General features: G+C 32.0%; 1 protein-coding gene across 1 annotated transcript; it reads right to left on the minus strand.

Annotated features, from left to right (window-relative positions):
- Positions 1-15,254: 15,254 nt before the first annotated feature.
- LOC146921918 (protein BIG GRAIN 1-like E) lies at positions 15,255-17,155 on the minus strand. Its single transcript, XM_085715144.1, has one exon. It carries the CDS (start codon positions 16,375-16,377, stop codon positions 15,481-15,483), a length of 897 nt encoding a protein of 298 aa, XP_085571270.1. The 5' UTR covers positions 16,378-17,155; the 3' UTR covers positions 15,255-15,480.
- Between the last annotated feature and the right edge of the window lie 2,997 nt (positions 17,156-20,152).

The following is a 20,152-nucleotide window of genomic DNA, read 5'->3' on the forward strand; positions in this document are numbered from 1 at the left end:
TAAATTAACTATGCATCGCATAAATTGTTTAGTTTCTTAAAAGATAATTCCAATATAGACGAAAGGGGATTCAAGGAAACCCTAATCGTTTTTAATCATCTGAATCACAAAAACATCATCTTTCATTATTAGGCATGACAATTCAACCCTGCAATTCTATTCACTTTATTTACTTTCCCTTTTGAAATAAGTTTTATTAATTAGTAAGTTGAACGACAATCCCATGTGGAGAACAATAAACTTACTACTTTATTACCTGTAACGTATTGGCGCACTTGCCAATTTCGTCCATCATTCATATAAAAGGAATTGTACCCTTAGTTCTTCTCATTAGAAACCCTTGAAACATAAACTCTCAAGCCATCACCGAAACCGTAATTCTAGTTCACTGCAAATGAAAAGGAAGAAGATAACTTCTTCGCAACAAATGGTTTTAAATTTACCCGACGAGTGTTGGGAATCAATCTTCAGATTCATCATCAACAACGATGGTGTTAACTTGGTTGGCAAATTTGAGAGATTGTAAGAAACAATTGGGAGTGTGAAACTAATTTTAGCCATTAAATTGTGTTGTGTGTTGGTTGGTGTCATCAATAGTGAGTACCTAAACAAATTCTTTATTTGTTCACTTTCTCATTCATAGTCACATGATTTGTTCACTTTGACTGAGTTCATAGTCTTCAATGTTTTTTGGTCATTTGACTCTTGGTTTGATTTAAACTTTATTCTTGTCTTAGTTTTTTGAAGAAATATTCTTGTCTTAGTTAATCACTCAATAACACATTAAATACCAATAAACTATTAAATTCCATTAACTATTTAATCAACAAAATTTGTTTATCTTTAAAACTATTTAGAAATTTCGGCTTAACAAATGGTGGGATAGATCCTTTGGATTAGGTGATCACTTGGCTAAATGTCGAGTTTTCAAATAATAAGGTTTAGATTGGCCAATTTGGAGGTGAAAAACCTAAAATTTGAGCTAACATTTTACACATTCAAATTGGCCAATTTGACAGTGTAGAAAAATTGGCCAATATGAATTAGTCTTCTTCTTGATTCAAAATGTGCAAGATTTGATGGAGCAAAACAATGTTACGGTTTACCACATTCTTAGAAAAGGTAATCAATGTACGGATTTTATGGTTAAGCTTGGAGTCTCTTCGGATACTGAGATACTCTACCATGCCTCCCCTCCAGATGATCTCTTGAATCTCCTTTAAGATTGATGCAGCTGAAACTTTCTTTCCTAAAGAGTGGTCCTTTTTGTGTTGTTTTCTTTTTCCTCTATTTGTCTCTTTTCTTTTCCTTTTGCAGTGTAACAAAAAAAAAATCATTGACAATTATCTTATGGATTTAACCCAGATACAAATAAAATTTAAGAATTGAAGGGATTTTTTTGAGCACATTGAAAAATGAATTTTCTAATTTTATATGTTCACATAGGGCGATGCAATTACATCATCTGGCCCAAACCAATTGTAGATTTTCCAATTGTTTTTTTTAGAAGAGATTTCTCAAATGTTAAACGTTTTTTTATTAATTCTTTAATTACAAACAACAAAACTGACCAAGATGCATTAAAATAAAGTATGCAAGATGTCTAACGTTTTTTGTCAATAGCTTAGTTGGTAGGGACAATGCATTATATATGTAAGGTCCAGGGTTCAAACTCCGGCCACTATCACAAAAAAAAAAAACTTTAAAAAATATTAAGGATTAAAAATAAATCCAGAAGAAGTCAAAAAGAAAAGAAAAACCCAGATGACCAAAAATAAAATCTAAATATAGTACTAATAGACCAAAATTATAGTTTTTTTTTTCGACAAAAAAATTATAGTTTATTTACTCGAATTCTGCTCTTTACCCAAACGGTTCTGCTCATTCCCAAAGTAAAAGTCCAAAATGCCCCTACGCATGTTAACATGCGTTAGTGTATTATGAGCGTATGTTAAGTCACGCTACGTGACTTAACATGCGTTAGTGTAGTATGAACGTGACTTAAGTTACGTACCACTTAGCACTAGCGCAAGTTAACTCACGCTAGTTGGCCGCTGAAGAACAAACGTTTTTCCAACTTTGGTCAGGTTTTCAACATTCAATGTACACGTTTTTTACCACTTTCACACGTTTTTTTTGACCACATTTATGTTAGATACAACCTAGGTTCACATTTCTACCTATAAATACCCTCACATACTTCCCATATTCCTCACATTATCTCCTCCCACTCTCTCACTCTAATTTTCTTCTTTCTTTGTTTTTTTTTTCAATATTCTCTTTGGGGGTAAAAAGTGATCATAATTCGTCGGGGTAAAATAGTGAGTAGCCGACTTGGGGAAGTGATCGACCCTTGGGATAATTTTAAATCTGCTTTTTTAACCGCAGAAACTTTTTACCGTGGGTAAAAAGAACTTCTTGTGGTAAAAAAAACCAGATTTAAATTTAGTCCAAGGGTTGATGATGTATTTTCCCCAAGAAGGTTGCTCATTATTTTACCCCACGAAGATTGATTATTTTTTACCCCAAAAAGGATAAAATAAGTAGATTTAGTGAATTAGTTCAAAAGTATTGTATGAATAATTGTAATGAATAATTGTAATGTATGAATTACCAATGAAATGAGATGTTGTTATATTTACTTTTATTTATATTTAGTCCATTTGCTTTTATTTATATTTAGTCCATTTGCTTTTATTTATATTTGTATTTATTTAAAGAATAATATCGAATCAATAATTTAGAATAATGTTAACAAAATAATTTCGAAATAATGTTAATAAAATAATTTAGAATAAAGTTAAGAAAATAATTTAGATTAATGTAAACAAAATAATTTAGAATAAAGTTAAAAAATTAATTTAGAATAATGTTAAGAAAATAATTTAGATTAATGTAAACAAAATAATTTCAGAATAATGTTAATAAAATAATTTAGAATAAAGTTAAGAAAATAATTTAGATTAATGTAAAAAAAAATATAATAAAGTTAATAAATTAATTTAGAATAAATTCCTTAAATGTAACAAAAAAAAAGGCTTAATTAAAAATTATTTAGTGCATAGTTTTTATATGCACTAGTCAAAAAACAGTAAAAAAAATGTGTAAAAATCAATAAAACCATGGTTGAATAACCGACCAAAGTCCAACAAACGTGTTCTTGAGTTGTGACCACCGGCCTAACTAGCGTGAGTTAACTCACGTTAGTGTTAACCTGTGCGTGAGTTAACTCACGCTAGTGTTAATCCTTGGCGTGAGTTAACTCACGCTAGTGTTAATCCTGGGCTCAAGAACATGTTTTTTTTTGACTTTGTTCAATGCATTTTAATTGATTTTACACGTTTTTGTTAAGTTTTTACACGTTTTTTGACCCTATTTATGGTAGATATAACCTATGTTACAATCTCCCCCTATATATACACCTCTAAACTTCCCCATTTCCTCACACCATCTCCCATTCTCACTCTCTCCCCCTATGAATCTTCTTCCTTTCCTTCTCTTTTTCTTTCTTTATTTTGGTGTAAAAAAAGAAAGGATGATAAGTGGTGGGAATGCTGGGGAAAAGATAAGTAGTGAGCAACTTTCTTGGGAAAAGAACCACATTGGGTAAAACTAAATGTGCAGATTTAGTTTTACCTCAGGAAGGTTGGTTTTCTTGTGGTTTATTTTTAGTTTTACCCCAGGAAGATAGGTTTTCTGGTGGTTTTTATTTTTTCGCAGATTTAGTTTTACCCCATTGTAAATGTAATAAGAATTATATTAATAAAATGATATTTTATATCCATTATTTTTGTTTCTTTATTTTTGTTAATTGTTGCATTTATTTTACGATTGCGTATTGAAGAATTAGAATAAATTCAGCGTGAATTCGAATAAATATTGCGATAGCGTGAATTCGAATAAAAAATGCGATAGCGTGAATTCGAATAAAATAAAAAGTAAGATAGCGTGAATTCGAATACAAATTGCGATAGCGTGAATTCGAATAAAAATTGCGATAGCGTGAATTCGAATAAAATAAAAATTGTGATAGCGTGAATTCGAATAAAAATTGCGATAGCGTGAATTCGAATAAAAATTGCGATAGCGTGAATTGGAATAAAATAAAAATTGCGATAGCGTGAATTCGAATAAAAATTGCGATAGTGTGAATTCGAATAAAATAAAAAGTACGATAGCGTGAATTCAAATAAAAATTGCGATAGCGTGAATTCAAATAAAAATTGTGATAGAGGTATCGTTACATTACATAAACGACATGTATGTCAACAATTACATTACATTCCGGAATGTACCTTCCAAGTGCAACAATTATCTTACCACTGAATGGGGCAAATTCAAACTTGCTAAGCAGCAGGACTCGAACATTCGATGAGCATCTTGAACGATGGTATTCAAGTGCCAACGAAATGAGGTCCATTCCTTGACACTTGAATACCATCGTTCAAGATGCTCATCGAATGTTGGAGTCCTGCCGATTAACAAGTTTGAATTGCCCCATCCAGTGTAAGACAATTGTTGCAGTTGGAATGTGCAATCCAACTACAACAATCATCTTACCTCTGAAATGGGGTAAATTCAAACTTGCCAAACAACATGGACTCAAGCATTTTGCTCGACATTCATGCTTTCCTTTGAAAAGAATAAATTTTTGTTGGGCTTGATTTAGATTAAGGTATTCAAGTGCCACCGAAATGAGGTCCATTCCTTGACACCTAATACCCTCATCTAAACCAGCCTAACAAGAATTTAATCTTTTCAAAGGAAAAACATGAATGCCGAGCGAAATGCTTGAGTCCTCGCCGTTTGGCAAATTTGAATTACCCCATTTCAGAGGTAAGACAATTGTTGTAGTTGGAATGCACCTTACCCTAACTAACGACGATCTTCTGGCGGAATCAAGCTGTTGATGATATCTTCAGTTGATCTCAGCAACGTCACCCGCATATCGATCCACTGGAACTTGGTGTGCTCCCAAAACATGCTCGTCACGTTTTCGTCGTTCTTTAACTCCACCCAAGTGAATGATACTCTCCCCTCGTCGAGATTTGGACGTTTATACAGAATATTTTGCACCCTCCTTGTGTCTCTGGGGTTGACTCCTTGGTAGAATTCATTCAGTTGATCCTTGAGACCTCTTAACGTTACATCAAAGCACTGAACCTTCAACCTCTGAGTTTCTCCGCCGTTAAATTTTGCATGAACGTCGATCCACCCGGCCATTGCTTCAAATCTACAAAATTACAAATTAAACACAATCAATGAAAAACTCATTCAAACATTTCATCAAACACTTGGAGTGCAAATTATACATAAACCCTAAAAATGATAACTACAACATAAACATGCAAAGATCAAAATAATTAAGCAATATTACTCATTTGCATGTAACATTGTATCATATATTGCAAAAAACAAAATAACCAAAAATTAAACAAACCCTAAATCTAAAAAAATCTAATCTAAGTGTAAAAAATCTAACATAATCATGCAAACATCTAAACATCATAAGAATTAAACACTATAAGTCATTTGCATGTAGCATTCTATAATTTCTTGCAAAAAAATTTAAAATTTTAACAAAACAATAAACCTAAAAAATTCTAGATTAAGTGAAATTTTTTATCATAACAACATAGTTTAAGTGAAAGCTTACTTGTTCTTGTTGTAGTAGTGTTGTTTGATTTGAAGTTGAAGGAATTTTGAAGTTGGGTAATTTGAGAGAAAATTGAGATTTGTGTGTTGTTTGATGAAAATGAGGCAGAATGAGGTTCTGCCTGGGCTAATAACATCACGCAACGCAACTTAAGTCACGCAGCGTGACTTAAGTTGCGTTAACATTACAACTAGCGTAAGTTAACTTACGTAACGCATGTTAACATGCGTAGGGGTATATTTGTATTTTACTTTGGGAGTGAGCAAAACTGTTTGGGTAAAGAGCAGGATTCTATTTACTCACACGAAATTGAATCCACAAACAAATCCATGAAACCCCCCAAAAAAAAAAGTTACTTATATAGAAGGAAGGAACAATATTTTACAATACTATTAGTTCTTTTCATCGGAAATCCTAGAAACATAAAACGCAGACATTGATTTGTTACTACTCATTTCTCGCTTTGTCATGGATATTCTGAGTGTTTAAGTTTCATGCATGTGATTTGTGACCCTTTTTTCTTTGTGAAAACTTCTATTTATACTAAGACAAATAACGTCTCTAAACGAGAGAAACTTCTAATTTTGAATCTCATTCATCTTCCTTTCGACAGCAGTTACTTGGTCTCATCCATTATCAACCCAATCTTCTCTTGTCGAACTTGCTATCCTTTAATTTCTTCAACATTACTAGTTAAGTCCCAGACTCTGTTGAATTCTTCGACAAATCCTTGCATTCGAGGGTTTCACCTTTGACCTTGAAATGACAAGTCAGACTTCATTTGACTGCATTCAATTGAGGCGGTCGAAAATACATGCTAACACCTAAGAAACTCCACTACCAGTTGGGAGTAAGTGCATATTTTTAGGACTTTCGCTCCAATCTCTTTTGCTATTCTTAGGCCTACTAAAAAAAAATTCAAATTCTTCCCTCAAAAAAAAAAAAAATTCAAATTCTACGATGTTGATGGTATCCTGAAAGATAATCCTAACGACACATCAACGATTAGGCCCTCTCATTTTCTATGATGGACACGTATCTCTACTATCATGCTAAGATTGTTTACTCATCAATAATAGAAATACTGTAAGTACTTTTGGTCATCAATACTGTAAATACTTACTAGTATGTACTAACATCAATTGAAATCGACGAAAAGAGAAAATATGACCTAATTGAGAGATTTTTAGAACTAATATTCTTGATTATCCATTATCACGGGTGGTTTAGTAGGGAAAAAGTTCTACATATTAAATTAAAGTAAATAACGTATTTTTAAGGGTGGAGCATGACATATATGTTGATTAGCATTTAGTGAAATGATTGGCACCTTTTTTTGTTAATTTACATCTGTTAGTTTAACTTTAATAAAAAAAATCTCATGGAAAATGAAAAAGGAAGATTTGACAGCCCATGAGAAAAGATGGACGTGTATCTCTCCCTATTCGCTTTTTCTATCCTTTTCCCTCTTGAAGTTTTGTTTTTTAGAGGTGCCCTCTTGAAGTTTTTCTACCGTTAATATCATTTCAGATGTATACATTGATAAATATAAATCTTTTATACAATTTAAAATTGTTCAGATAAATTATGTTGTAATGCACTCCTAAAATCATATAATATTTTGTAGGGTCTTATTAACCAATGCCCTCAGGATAATGGTTAGGGAATCTACAAATAAAAATTTTGTCTTGTAAATATAAGATATTATTTTTGATCAAATAATGATTATACAACTTTTTCATAAAAACTTACTTGTTTTGGATGCTTAACCACTGCCCTTAGGACACTGGTTAACATTCTCCTATTTTTTTATAAGAGAAATGTTGACTAATATTTTTGGAGATTTTTTAAAGGTTTTAAATGATAATTTTTACGAAATTTTTGAAATCAATGTATTAGAAAATCGGAATATTTAACTTCTTGAAAATCGAAGTATTTTACAAAAATCACGGATATTAACAAAAATTGTTGAAGTAATAAATTTGTCCAAAAAATATATTACTATTACTCAATGATGTTGAAGGGGTCCTCGTTTTTTTATAATTCTATTCAATATTGATTTTTCATTTTACAAGATAGTTGATATTATTAACAAGGGTATAGTTGAAAATAGAATAATAAATGTATCTAAAAAATTTATAGGTTGTCTTATATATGAACAAAACTTTTTCTATAAATAGTTTCATAATTAAGAATAGAGGAAGTAATTTCTTATTTTAAAAATTTTAAAAAAATATCTCAAACACACTAGTTAACAAGAACTTTTTAACTTTGAAATTGTTGTAATTCAGTTTGAATTTGAATTATAACAAAATTTGGTCCCTCCACCCCACAATGATAGCTACACCGACCCTTTTGGTTTCCCACGAATCATTTGTTTGTCTGCATCATTATCTCTAAAGGCTATCAAATTACACCATCATTTAACTCTTTGATAGCCTCCAACTGTAAGCCATAAAGAAAATGCTTTAGATCAAACTCCCACTCAACCCGGCCAGAAATTGCATCCCACAATCTTCAGTCAACTATACATGTAATTATAGTTTTCACGTTATTGTTTACATTTAAGAAAACTATATATTATATGGTGATCGATATGTAGCAACAACAATCTATGAATGAGCCTCTTGTCAAAACAAAAAAAAAAAAAAAATCTATGAATGAGACAATCATCCGAATACTCTTTCATGTTTGTTATTTCTCAAGATCCGTTCTTAATGATTAATTATCGGCGAAACTTTTATGGAAGAAACATAAACCTTAAACATTGGGTTAGTAACTTCCATCAAGTTACATACATTTATAGAAATTCATGTACACCCCTTCATGATTATGTATATCGTTCCACATAATGTATCATTTCACATGAATATTTGCATCCTTATTACATGTATGTTTACATTCTTTCACATGAGTCATGATAAATTAATTATAATAATTAAATATTCTTATATTTCTTACCCCTAAAAAATATATATTTGTTTTTCTTGATATAGTAACCTCGCAAAAATATAATTTTTTTAATGAAAAATGTTAGTAATTAGTTGTTAGATTAGTTTTTCTTCTTCGTTCGGGTTTGATTCCATAATCTTCAACTCATTATCCCTTAACCCAAACTAGTTTTGTTACCTAACCTCCTAAAAAGTTTGTTTTTTTTTTTTTTAAGTAACTTAGTGATTAGAAATTCACCTCTTAAGAAGGACAAAGAGAATGTACATAGTTTGACCTCACCCCTGTATATATAATACAATTTCCTACCAACTGCGTTAAACTCGCAGACACAAAATAAAAATAAATATTCATTCACCATGTAGAATAAGTAAATAAGTTTTACATTTACATTTAGTTATATCTCATTATAAGATTTAATTCATATACATCAACAATATAAATATATTTTACATTGTCAATTAAAATAACACTAAATTCATTTGAAATATTTTGACTTTTATCTTAACCACCTATAAAATCAAACAAATGATTGATTATGATAGATTAATAAAGTAATTTTCATTCACTATAGTAATACATAGAGCAACCATCGGAGTGCTAAAGCAGAGTCTTCGCACGTCCCAGGGCCGTCTTAACAAATTCATAGACCCGGTTTTAATTTTATAAGGGATGCAAAAAAAATTAAATTCCGGGCCCCAAAAAAAATAAATAAGCCATTTTAAAAAAAAAAATATTATAAATCATACTTTGGTGGGTCTTGAACACATGACCTCACACTCAATAAAAAGTGACCACGCCACTAAAGCAAGCTGTACAGACCAAAATAATTTGCTTTTATTAGATATATAACCATTATTTTCGTGTCTTACATATAAAAAAAATATATTTTGGGCCCCAAAAAATTGGAGGCCCGGTGTCGTCGCCCAGCCTCGACGGGCTATGGGCCGGCCCTGGCACGTCCACGTACAACATCCATGAGAGACTATATATGTGGCACACGATTTCAATGAAATTGTTTGGGAGGTTATCAATGTGAATGTTGATGCTTCTTTTGATAAAAAAAAAAAAAAAAAGATAAACTTGTGATCATTTTACAACAATTTTTAAAGAAAAAATTACTTTAATGATCCCTTGATTTCAGGTAATACAAAATTATAATGATTCCTATGATAATTTCATAAGATTTTTTTTATAATGTATTAAATATGATTGTAAAAATAATTTAAATTTTGAATGATACATATGAGTTTGTTTAAATGTAGGGATCGAAATTCGTGACAATTTTTTTTTTTTTGAGAGACCAAAAGTTGATGAAAATTTTGGAGAGATTACAACTTAAAATTTACAAAATATAATGACAAAAAATTTATATAACCCGTTTATCTATATAGGGGAAGGTCGAAGCAAAGAAAAGAAAAAAGGCGAGCAAATTTATTTAGGCTTTGTTTACGAGTTTGGAGGGAAAGGAAGGGGAGAGTTTAGAAAAAAAAAAAAAGGAAGGAACAATTGGAAGAAATAGAAGACATTGGAATGAGAGGCTTTGGAGGCTTTACTTTTCTTTAAAATATAAAACCCCCATCGTTTGGGGAACTAAAAAATTGTATTGGATGAAAGTTTTTGGAGGTTTGGGAGGATTTATATGAATTCTTAAAAATTTAATATACATTGTTATAATATTCTTAAAATTAATAATATAGTAATCATAAGTATTAAATTATCACTTACTAAAAAAATACTCTTTCAAAATATGTGAAAGATTTCTCAATTTTTCCCAATATTTCTCCCCCCCCAAGGACCTTCCTTCCTCTCCCCTCAAACACCCAAATAAATCCTTAGTAAATTTGGAGTGGCTACGCGAATCCAAGTCATGGAGCAATGGAATTTTGCAAAGAAAATTTAACTTGAGGATTAATATATTGTGCTGAGCGAATGTAAGACGTGGTTGAAGAGCTTATGAAATTCCTTCGCCGTGAAGAAATCATATATTTGCTTAATTGATTTGCATCCATTGATCGAAAATTCACTTCCTTTACAACTACATAAGTAAAACATTTGATAATCAAAAGGAACTATTCCACTTTATATATGTTTAATTGTGAGAACAAGTTGAGAATCAAAAGGAACTATTTTTTTAAGAGAAAAATATAGAGAAAGAAAGGATAAAGCCGGTTATATTAGAAAAAATGGTCACCACTTTGTTTTTGTTAGTGTGATACCTCATTTTTCAGTAGATTGTGGCGGAGATAACCCCCCCAGCGGATAGTGCGCTTGTACCACTACAAGAAACATTGCATTTTTTAAGGGGCAAAATCCCTGAGAAAATGACAGAATCCCTGGAAAAAGGGGTGTTTGTAAGGGAATTTGTCAGGGGCAAAAAACCTGGCAAAACACGTCGTCGCAAACATTTTGTGAGGGGTTACACCCTTGGAAAAAAAGAGAGGGGCTAAACCCCTTGCATATGTCTTGGCTTTTTGCCTGTCTTAATCCCTGACATATTCCCTCACTTTTTTCTACAGTTGTGCAGTCAGCTCTGACTGTTTACTGACACGCTGACTGACTGATCTGACTGATGGAATGTCAAATTAGATCAGTATATTCCAGGGACTTGCGAGGGGTTTAACCACTGGCAAATGGTATATTATTTTTTTTTTAAAAAAAATGTTTTATTTATAAAAAGGGCTTATTAGTATATTTCCTTTTTATTATTAGTTTTAATTAAAAAACTCTTCAAATATTCCGCTCTTTCCCGGATACTCGGGTTCAAATATCCATGGATTCGATGTTTGTTTATAGTTTATTAAAAAACAGATTTTAATTTAACAAAAATAATTGTAACATAGTTTTAATTTAAATAAACAACTTTCTTGTACTATACTATTTTTAAACAATAGGCATTATTATATTATATTGTTTTATTTTATAAATTGATAAAATATAATAACATATTTTAATTTATTAAAAAACAGATTTTAACATACTTTTAATTTTTTTTAAAAACTGATTTGCAATACACTATTTTAAAAAAATGTTTTCAAACAATAAACCTTTTTAGTATATTATTTTTTATGAAGTATTTTTATTTTAAAAACAGTTTTTAAAATTAGAAAAATAAAAAAAACAGATTTTTAACAAACAGATTTTAAACAAACAGATTTTATTACACAAATTAAAACAGATTTTAAAAAGCAGTTTTATTACAAAGATTTTAAAATTTTAACAAACAGATTTTATTTAAAAAAAATTCAGATTTTTTACCACACAAATTATTTTTTTTGAAATAATATTGTATTATTTTTCGAAAATTAACAGTATTATTTTGTTTCTAGGATAAAACCATTTATCAAATTGACAACAGAATCAGCTTCAAACTATAATAAAAATACTAGATATTTTTAAAAGAACTTTGCTCTTTTATTACTACTCAACCAACTGGCTTAAAATTCTATAGTAGGAGAAAGGGCTGGGTGGAAGTTGGTGGTGGCAGTGTTGACAAAGGAGGCTGGGTGTAGGAGAAAGGGCTGCTGGAAGTTGGTGTTACGGTGGTGGAAAGGGAGGAGAGCAGAAAGCGCTCGCGCTCTCTCTGTTCTTTTGAAGAGGAGGGAAAATAAAAGATCAAGTGGAATTGTGTCACGTGAAAGAAGAATGGGAGGATCAAGTATAGACTGACCTTATGAAAGAAGAATGGAATTGTGTCACGGTTTGCTCTGTTCTTTTGTTGCTTTATGCTATGCGACGGGCAGACCGTGTGATAAGCCCTCGTTTTTTGCTCTGTACACCTCCTGCAATTGCTTTCATGTCAGCCAAATTTGAAAATTGTTCCCGCTCGATTTAAGCCAGGGGCGTGTGGTTATTTGTGAGGGGTTAACCCCTGTCAAAATGTATGTGGTCCCAGATTCCCCAATGTCCATTTCCCAGGGATTTTCCTTGGCTTAGGCCGTGGGATATTTCCTAGGGGTTTCATGACCCTCTCAAAATCCCTGGCAAAACGTAATGTTTCTTGTAGTGTACGAGAAATGGCAGTCTATTACTAGGAATTTTAATTTGACCGTGTCTTGGCCTCTTTTTTCCTAATTTCACTTTTAGGGTCATGAATCTCCTAGGTTTTGTGGTTGAACCCTATATGGTCGTAACCGTTGTTTGATGACATGTATTCTTGAAGAGATTACTGAACATATTGTCGCATGAGGCACCTTGATCCACAAGGATTCAATGCACGTCAAAGTTGGCCATTTACTGCTCGGACCATCGATGGTATGTGGTAATTCAAGTGACTTGCTAACAGATATTCATCATAAAAGGAGATAGGCAGCCCATCATTCTCTATGACGCTCCCCATTGAGTTGCACTCTATCGGTTCCATACTTTCCAACAATTTTATTTTTACAGAATTAATAGTCTTTCTTTCGCTCCTTAGGAAGCCTCTTAAGATGGAGTTCTTCAGTGAAAGTGATGATTTCTCCCGCTGTTTTGGATCGTACACAGTTGGCAGACTTCTTCGTTGAAAGTGGTGATTTTTCCCGATGTTTTGGCTCTTTTTCCCTATTGTTGGTGAACTTTTGCAGCTCTACTTTATGGATCAAGTCCTCAATGACATTCTTGAGTTGTAAACAGTCATCAATTGCATAACATGAACAGTTTGGAATCTGCGATACTTACTTTTATTAGATCTTTCTGGGTTGTTCCACTCCTTCATCTAGAAACTCAGCGTAACTCCTTCATCTAGAAACTCAGCGTTTTCACATTCATGTAGAATGTGCTCGCATGAGGCGTTGAGTGGTGTGTACTCATAGTACTTTTGGAGGTACCCTGAAGGGGATTTATTGGACCTTTCTCATTCTCTTCCCAACTTTCTTTTGTGGGGTTTTTTTGGTATGTTTTTCATTGCGGGTTGTCATTTCCTTGTTGTCCTTTTGCATTTCTTGGTATTGTTTATACTTCTCCGGTTTTTCCAATGGATGGTTAAAGTCTTTAGGTTTTTCCAGGCTGATATGCTCCACAAACATTGTGTTCGAAATTAGCCATTTCCTCAACAGGTACATCTTCATCTCCTTGTTCATGCTTTGGACTTGGATGGCCTCTTTGTTGAACCTTTCTATGTAATCCCTTAGGGGTTCCCCTGGGTTCTCGATGGCTCACAGACTTTCGACAAACTTCGATTGTAACCTTGAGGTCGTGAAGTGGGATCTGAATTTTTTGCATAGTTTGCCCCAAGAGCTTATGCAGTGAGGCTTGAGGTTCTTAAACCCTGTTGTGGCCCCTTCATGCAAGGATAAAACAAACAACTTGCATTTCATTGGATCGCGCACACCTTGTTATATGACAAATTGATAGAGAAACTTTAGTCATTTTACAAAATGGCTAAAATTTTCTCTATCAATTTATCATTAAAAAAGTGAAATATGTTTTATGTTTAATGAAAACCTATGCTGAATTAAATTTAGTGAAGAATAAAATTTTGAAACAAATAAATAATTTAACTTTAATAAAAAGATATTATTTCAAAAAATAAAAAATATATACATAAAACTATCATACTGAATATAGTTAATTAACAATATATATATTTAGCTTTCCATTAAAAAACCTATATAGTTTTAAAAATATAGTAATTCATTTTTTATATAAAAAAAAACATCACACTTGTTGAGATATTCATGCTATCTATAAAAAATTAATTTTTATTTAATTTTTAATATGTTAATATCATACGGGCACACTAAAAAACACAAAATTAAATAATTATTTAAAAAGGTATATTTAATTTATTGACAAATTATGGTAAACTACTTTAGAATTTAATTAAGTCTACATAAAATAATTAGAAATTGATTAAAAAAATTAAATTAAATATTATTTTAATTTGGTCTTATGGTTTTCACTTATATAAAACTTATTTTTTGTATTGAAAATATAAATGAGGGATTAGCAAATGTAGTTGGGATAAATTTGAGGGGTTAAAATGAAATAATTGAAACTTAAGAGACCAAAAATAAACAATTGTGTAACTTGATCGGGGTCAAAATCCAGCAATTTAAACTTCAAGGACAAAAATCAAATAAGTGTAAAAATTGAATGATCAAAATTGCATTTTATCCTTGTATTAATTGTATTTTTGAGCTCATGAGCTAATACTCTAAAGCGACTAATAATATCAAACATAATGAATACAGAGATGAAGAAACTTCAGGAGATTGATATAACGATAAAAGATGAGTTTTGGATTTGGAGGTTTCGAGTTCAAGTCTTGATAGACTTAACAAAAAGAGATATATGTGTAAATTTCGTTGTTAAGTAACCCTTGTGTCTTAAAATCTTACATTTCATAGACTTAGACATCATCCTCTCCTTCTAAATTTCTATGCATAAAAAGAAAATCATGTGTTGCTTGACATAGTGTAGTACGATACCCATCTTTGTATTTTGGTCCCATTTCCTATAAAATAAATTAGGCTTGTTCCACATCATATTAAGGCATGCCAGGCAATGATTAAAGATCACAATGATTATTCCATCTAAAAAATGTCCCATAATTATACATAATTGCAACTTAAATGAAACTCTTGATGACATTTTAAACCTAAAATCACGGCTAAAACAATCTAATGAAGCCACTAATTGGAACCAATTTAGTTATGCTTTTGCACTCTAAAAGCAAAGAAAAGTAGATAAAATTAGATGAGTAAGACAAGCAAACATTCCAAACTGTACAAACAAAGAAAAAAAGTATTTGGAAGAAGGTTGCAAATCAAATCCAAAGGAAAACAAAACAAGCAAAATCTATGAGATTTCCCTTTTCATAGTTTCTAATTAACTATATATAACTAATTCAACATGAAACAAATTAAGTAGAAATTAATTATACATTATCATCATCACAAAGGGACATTGGAAATTGTTGATCCTCTCTTGATATTATCCATGTTGGTAGTTTCATATACAGGTAAACCACTTGAATAATGACTCAATTCATAGTTTTGCAATTCAAACAAATCAGAACTTGAATCACTTTCTGCACCATCATCAACCTCATTGAATTTTCTCACTTCCCTTTTCTCCTCTTCATAGTACTTTTTCTCCACAAACTGTTTATAGTTATCACCCATCAACTTTGAGTCTCTCTTTTTCTTATCATCCCAACACAACTCATTTTGCAAAGTGGTTGATGATTTTTTCAAAGACACTTCATTCTTTTGATCTGATAATAAGGTTTTGAATTCCCTACATCCCTTTGTTGGAGTGTTTACATAAGGAGGAGTTCGAAAACCCGAATTCAAAGAGTAAATAGACCTTGAATCTGCAGTGCTAGAGCTTCTGAAATGACTAATGCTGCTTCTCCTCCTTCTCCTACCACCAGGACTCTCATCTTCATCTTTCATGGATTGTGAACTTGATTTTGATTTCTTCTTCTTCGATGTTGATTGATTGAAGAGAGAATTCAAGAAACTTGCAAGTCTACCACCTGGTGAGCTAGGTTGTTTGTTGTGTTTCTTCTCTTTCATTTGTTTCTGATCAATTCCTCCATGAAATTGTTGTGGAAGTAAGCTTCTCATTGGCATGTCTAAGCTTATTCTGCCTTTGTATCCATTCCTTTCTTCTCTCATAATCTTTTGTGTGAAAGTTGAGCTATTATTGTATCCAATAACTTCATTGTATCCTGAGAAGTATCTTGATGCTTCAAACACATCAAGCTCACCAGAATCATTTCTTCTGTGGAAGGATTTCTTATTGTGATTCATTTCTTGGTCTATAATAAGTCCTGCTAGGGACATGGTGTAATAATCTCTGATGTTTTTGCAAGTTTAGAATGTTTGAAAAGTATGGTTAGGAATACTTCACAAGAGGATGAGGCTATATCATGGATGGTAAGATGATATCAAAGGGTTTTGAAATGATTGAGAGTATAGTGTGGGATGGTCAGTTTAGAATAATCAACAACTCTAGCCATGATTTTATATGATGAGGAGGAGTTTTGCGTAGGACCAACATGATGTGAATATGTGCATTATGTACTTATACTTCACATCCAAGGAGTGCTAGTGTCCGACACATTGCATTGTATATGAAGCACTGGCACAGACACGACACAGAAACAGACACGTCAACATCAATAACAATTTGATAAAATGAATTAATAGAATGTAATCACATGTGTCAGTATACCAACACATGTTAAACACCGGACACGTCTTCAATAACAACCGTAGGTGCTACACAGCTACATATGTCTACGTATTGTGTCAGTGTCCGGTGTTCATGTCTCTGTTACCATATAGAAGAAAGTGGGGTATATGTAAGTGGGAACAGTGCTTTAATCCTTCTCATGGTGTTAAAACCAGAAGTTTGTGTTAGAGATTGTGGGGGGCAAAGAGCTGTGTTTCATTGGATTCTATATGTTTCAATTGGTTTGAGATGGAACTGAGTGTTGAGTGGTTGTTGGCTATGGGATATATACATCCAATGGTCATGGTCATGGCCATGGCCATGATGAGCATGTATGTACATATACAATCTAACCAACCTTCCTGTGTTTATATCATTATGCAAATGAAGAATAATTATTACAGAGATCCCACCATAATTTTGAGAGCTTCAAAGTCACTCTTTAACAAATTAAAAGTAATTGCTTGGAGGGTAATTTCTTTTGACTAGGATTGATTTACTATGGCCCATTAATATCTCAGTGCTTCCTCTTTAGGTTCATTTCATAACAAAAGACTTTTAATTTTCATCATATTAAATCACTATTAGTGGGTAATATTTCAATTTCCAACCACTGGTAGATTCAAGTAATTAGCTGTAATAGTAGAAATATAGATAGATAGTATAATTAATATTAGAAGATAGAAAATGTCTTTTCATGTTAATCTTCAAATTTTCGTTAAGTATCATCAAGGAAGGTCATATGTCATGAAGTCCCACCAAAGGAGCAAAGGATAATGGTAGAGTAGCCTTTTCCAGTGCAATCAACTTTAAGAACTACACATGCATACTTAGTATAATCAACTTTAATCAACATAGTATAATCAACTTTAATCAATATAGTATAATCAACTTTAATTTTCTTTTTGACTTTTTGTAATGCAATTTCTGTCCTTTATTATAGTTAATGTGCGATTTTTGTCCTCCAATTTATTAGCGAATTTGATTACCCAACTTTCAAATATTATTTCAAATTTCTTAATTTTCAAAATTTGCTTAAAATGTTGATAGATATATAAATTGACTCATAATCGCTTATATTATTTTAATTATTATTCTACGTAAATCTCTCAAAATTTTTAAATTTCACTCATACTAACAAAAAATTCCAACACCCTGCAAATTATTTCAATTTTATCATATTTTCACTAAATTTGAAATTTCTAAACTTAAACGTTATTTCATTTCTTAAATATGGTAACAATACTCATTCCAAATTCCTTCAAAAAAAAAAGAGCAAATTGCACTCACCTCCCCTAAAGTTTTGTTAAAAGACACTCACATCCCCTCTAGTTTGGAAAAAACATTAACCTCCCTTAATTATTTCATGATAGAGACACTTTCTCCCTTAGACACAAATGCCCGTTACTTTTGACAGTGCAAACTGCAAACCAACAATGTTTCCCCTTCATCTCCATTCAGGATTTATGAACCTCAAGCCAACTTGAATAATTTTTTTATCTGAACCCCAAGCCAATTTAAATGGGATCGTCGTTGTTTTCAATGATTTATGAACACCAAGATAATTTCAATAATTTGTTTATCTGAACTGATATTGATTGAGGATTTCTTAAAATTATGAATATATATAAATTATGTGTTCCTGTCCTCAATGAAATTGTAAACGTGTACTGATTATGGAAAAATTCTAAATAATGGATTTTGTAATTAATAATGTTGTTAACAATGTTCCAATCGTGTGTCAATGGCTGTAATTCACTATCATTTTGTTTCACACACTCAGTTCCATCCACCGCTTGGCTTGTTACAACAATACATCAGCCACATCTTTCGATGAATCACATAACAATGATAAAAAAAAACATTCACGAATGAGGACGAAGGGAAAGTTTGTTGGTTTGGACTGTTAAAAGTAGCAGACGTTAGTGTCTAGGGGAAAAGTGCTTCAATCATGAACTGATTAAGGGAGGTTGTTGTTTTTTCCAAACTAGAAGGGGTGTAAATGTTTTTTAATAAAACCTCAGGGGAGGCGAGTGCAATTTGCTCAAAAAAAAAATATACTCCTTCCAAATCAAGTACTAAAAGCAAAAAATATCATATTTTGTGGACCACAATATAAACAAGTCTAACATTATTGTATTTAATGTTATAAAATTGTTTCTTCCATAGGTCTCAGTGGCCGAAGTTCCAAAAGTAATCGTTTATTTGGAAACCGCTTACCATTAATTGGGTCGAGGTGAATACTGATGTGTCTGTGGTGCTTGGTTTACATGCTTCTTGTGGAGGAATTTTCCGTGATCATAGAGCCACGTTCATGGTTTTTTTGGCCAGCAACTTAGGTGTATGTCCGTTTTAGAGGCTGAATTAACAGGTTTTATTTTAGCACTGGAGTTCGCTTCTCAGATTGCCTGGAGACGCATTTGGATAGAGAGTGATTCTTCGAGCACTGTTCAAGCTTTCAAGAATCATATGCCATTATTCTGTTTCGCCTGCGGAATTGTTGGCATAATCTTCTTCAGCTTGGTATTATTTTGGTTTGCTCTCAGATTTACCTCGAAGGAAACTGTTGCGCAGACAAGATAGCAACTCATGGTCACAACATCTGTGTGTCATCTGAAATAATTTAGGGTTTTGGTTTCTATTTATATAAAATGGGTAATAAATTGATTTTCTATATTCGGAGCGAGTTTGGGTATGAGTTTAGGGTAGGTATTTATATCCCTGTTACCCGTCCCGTACCCGTGTTTTGAAATTGAATCGGAGAAAACTCAAATTCATACCCAAACTCAATCAAACCGAATAAAACCCGTCAAATTAGGTTTGGTTCAGGCGAATACCCGCAGGTATGGTTTTTGTTGCTATGCCTAATCTAGAGGTGCTATGGGACGCCTCATATGTATTTTGAATTGTTTTCAATTTCTCTTTGCGCATTCATTCTTAATTTATGGGGTTATTTTGGTGGGTCAAGTGCACCTTATACTTTTCTAACTTCTGAATTAAATATAACAGTACCTTTCTTATTCATCTGATAAATTTTTGTTGTTATAAAAAAAAAAAAATTATCTTTCTAAATCTAATAATTCCTACAACCATTGCACCATAAATAGTTGTAATCTATGAAACACAGATACGGACACGAACACCGGACACGACACGGACATTGACACACCGACATAACTAATAATTTAAAAAAAATGACATAATTTAATTACAAGTGTCGATGTCTTATCAGTGTCAGACACGATACGTATCCGACACCAGGACACGCCTAATCCAAAAAGTGCATGTGCTTCACGAAGAATCCAAACGTTTTAAAATAATAGTGGGAAGTGCGTTGAAAAGTCTATTGTTAACATTTCTCAAACTCAAAACACTAAAATTAAA

Source organism: Medicago sativa, chromosome 5, assembly GCF_051527215.1.
Source record: "Medicago sativa cultivar Bolivia chromosome 5, Bolivia_mono, whole genome shotgun sequence".
In the NCBI taxonomy this organism is placed as follows: Eukaryota; Viridiplantae; Streptophyta; class Magnoliopsida; order Fabales; family Fabaceae; genus Medicago; species Medicago sativa.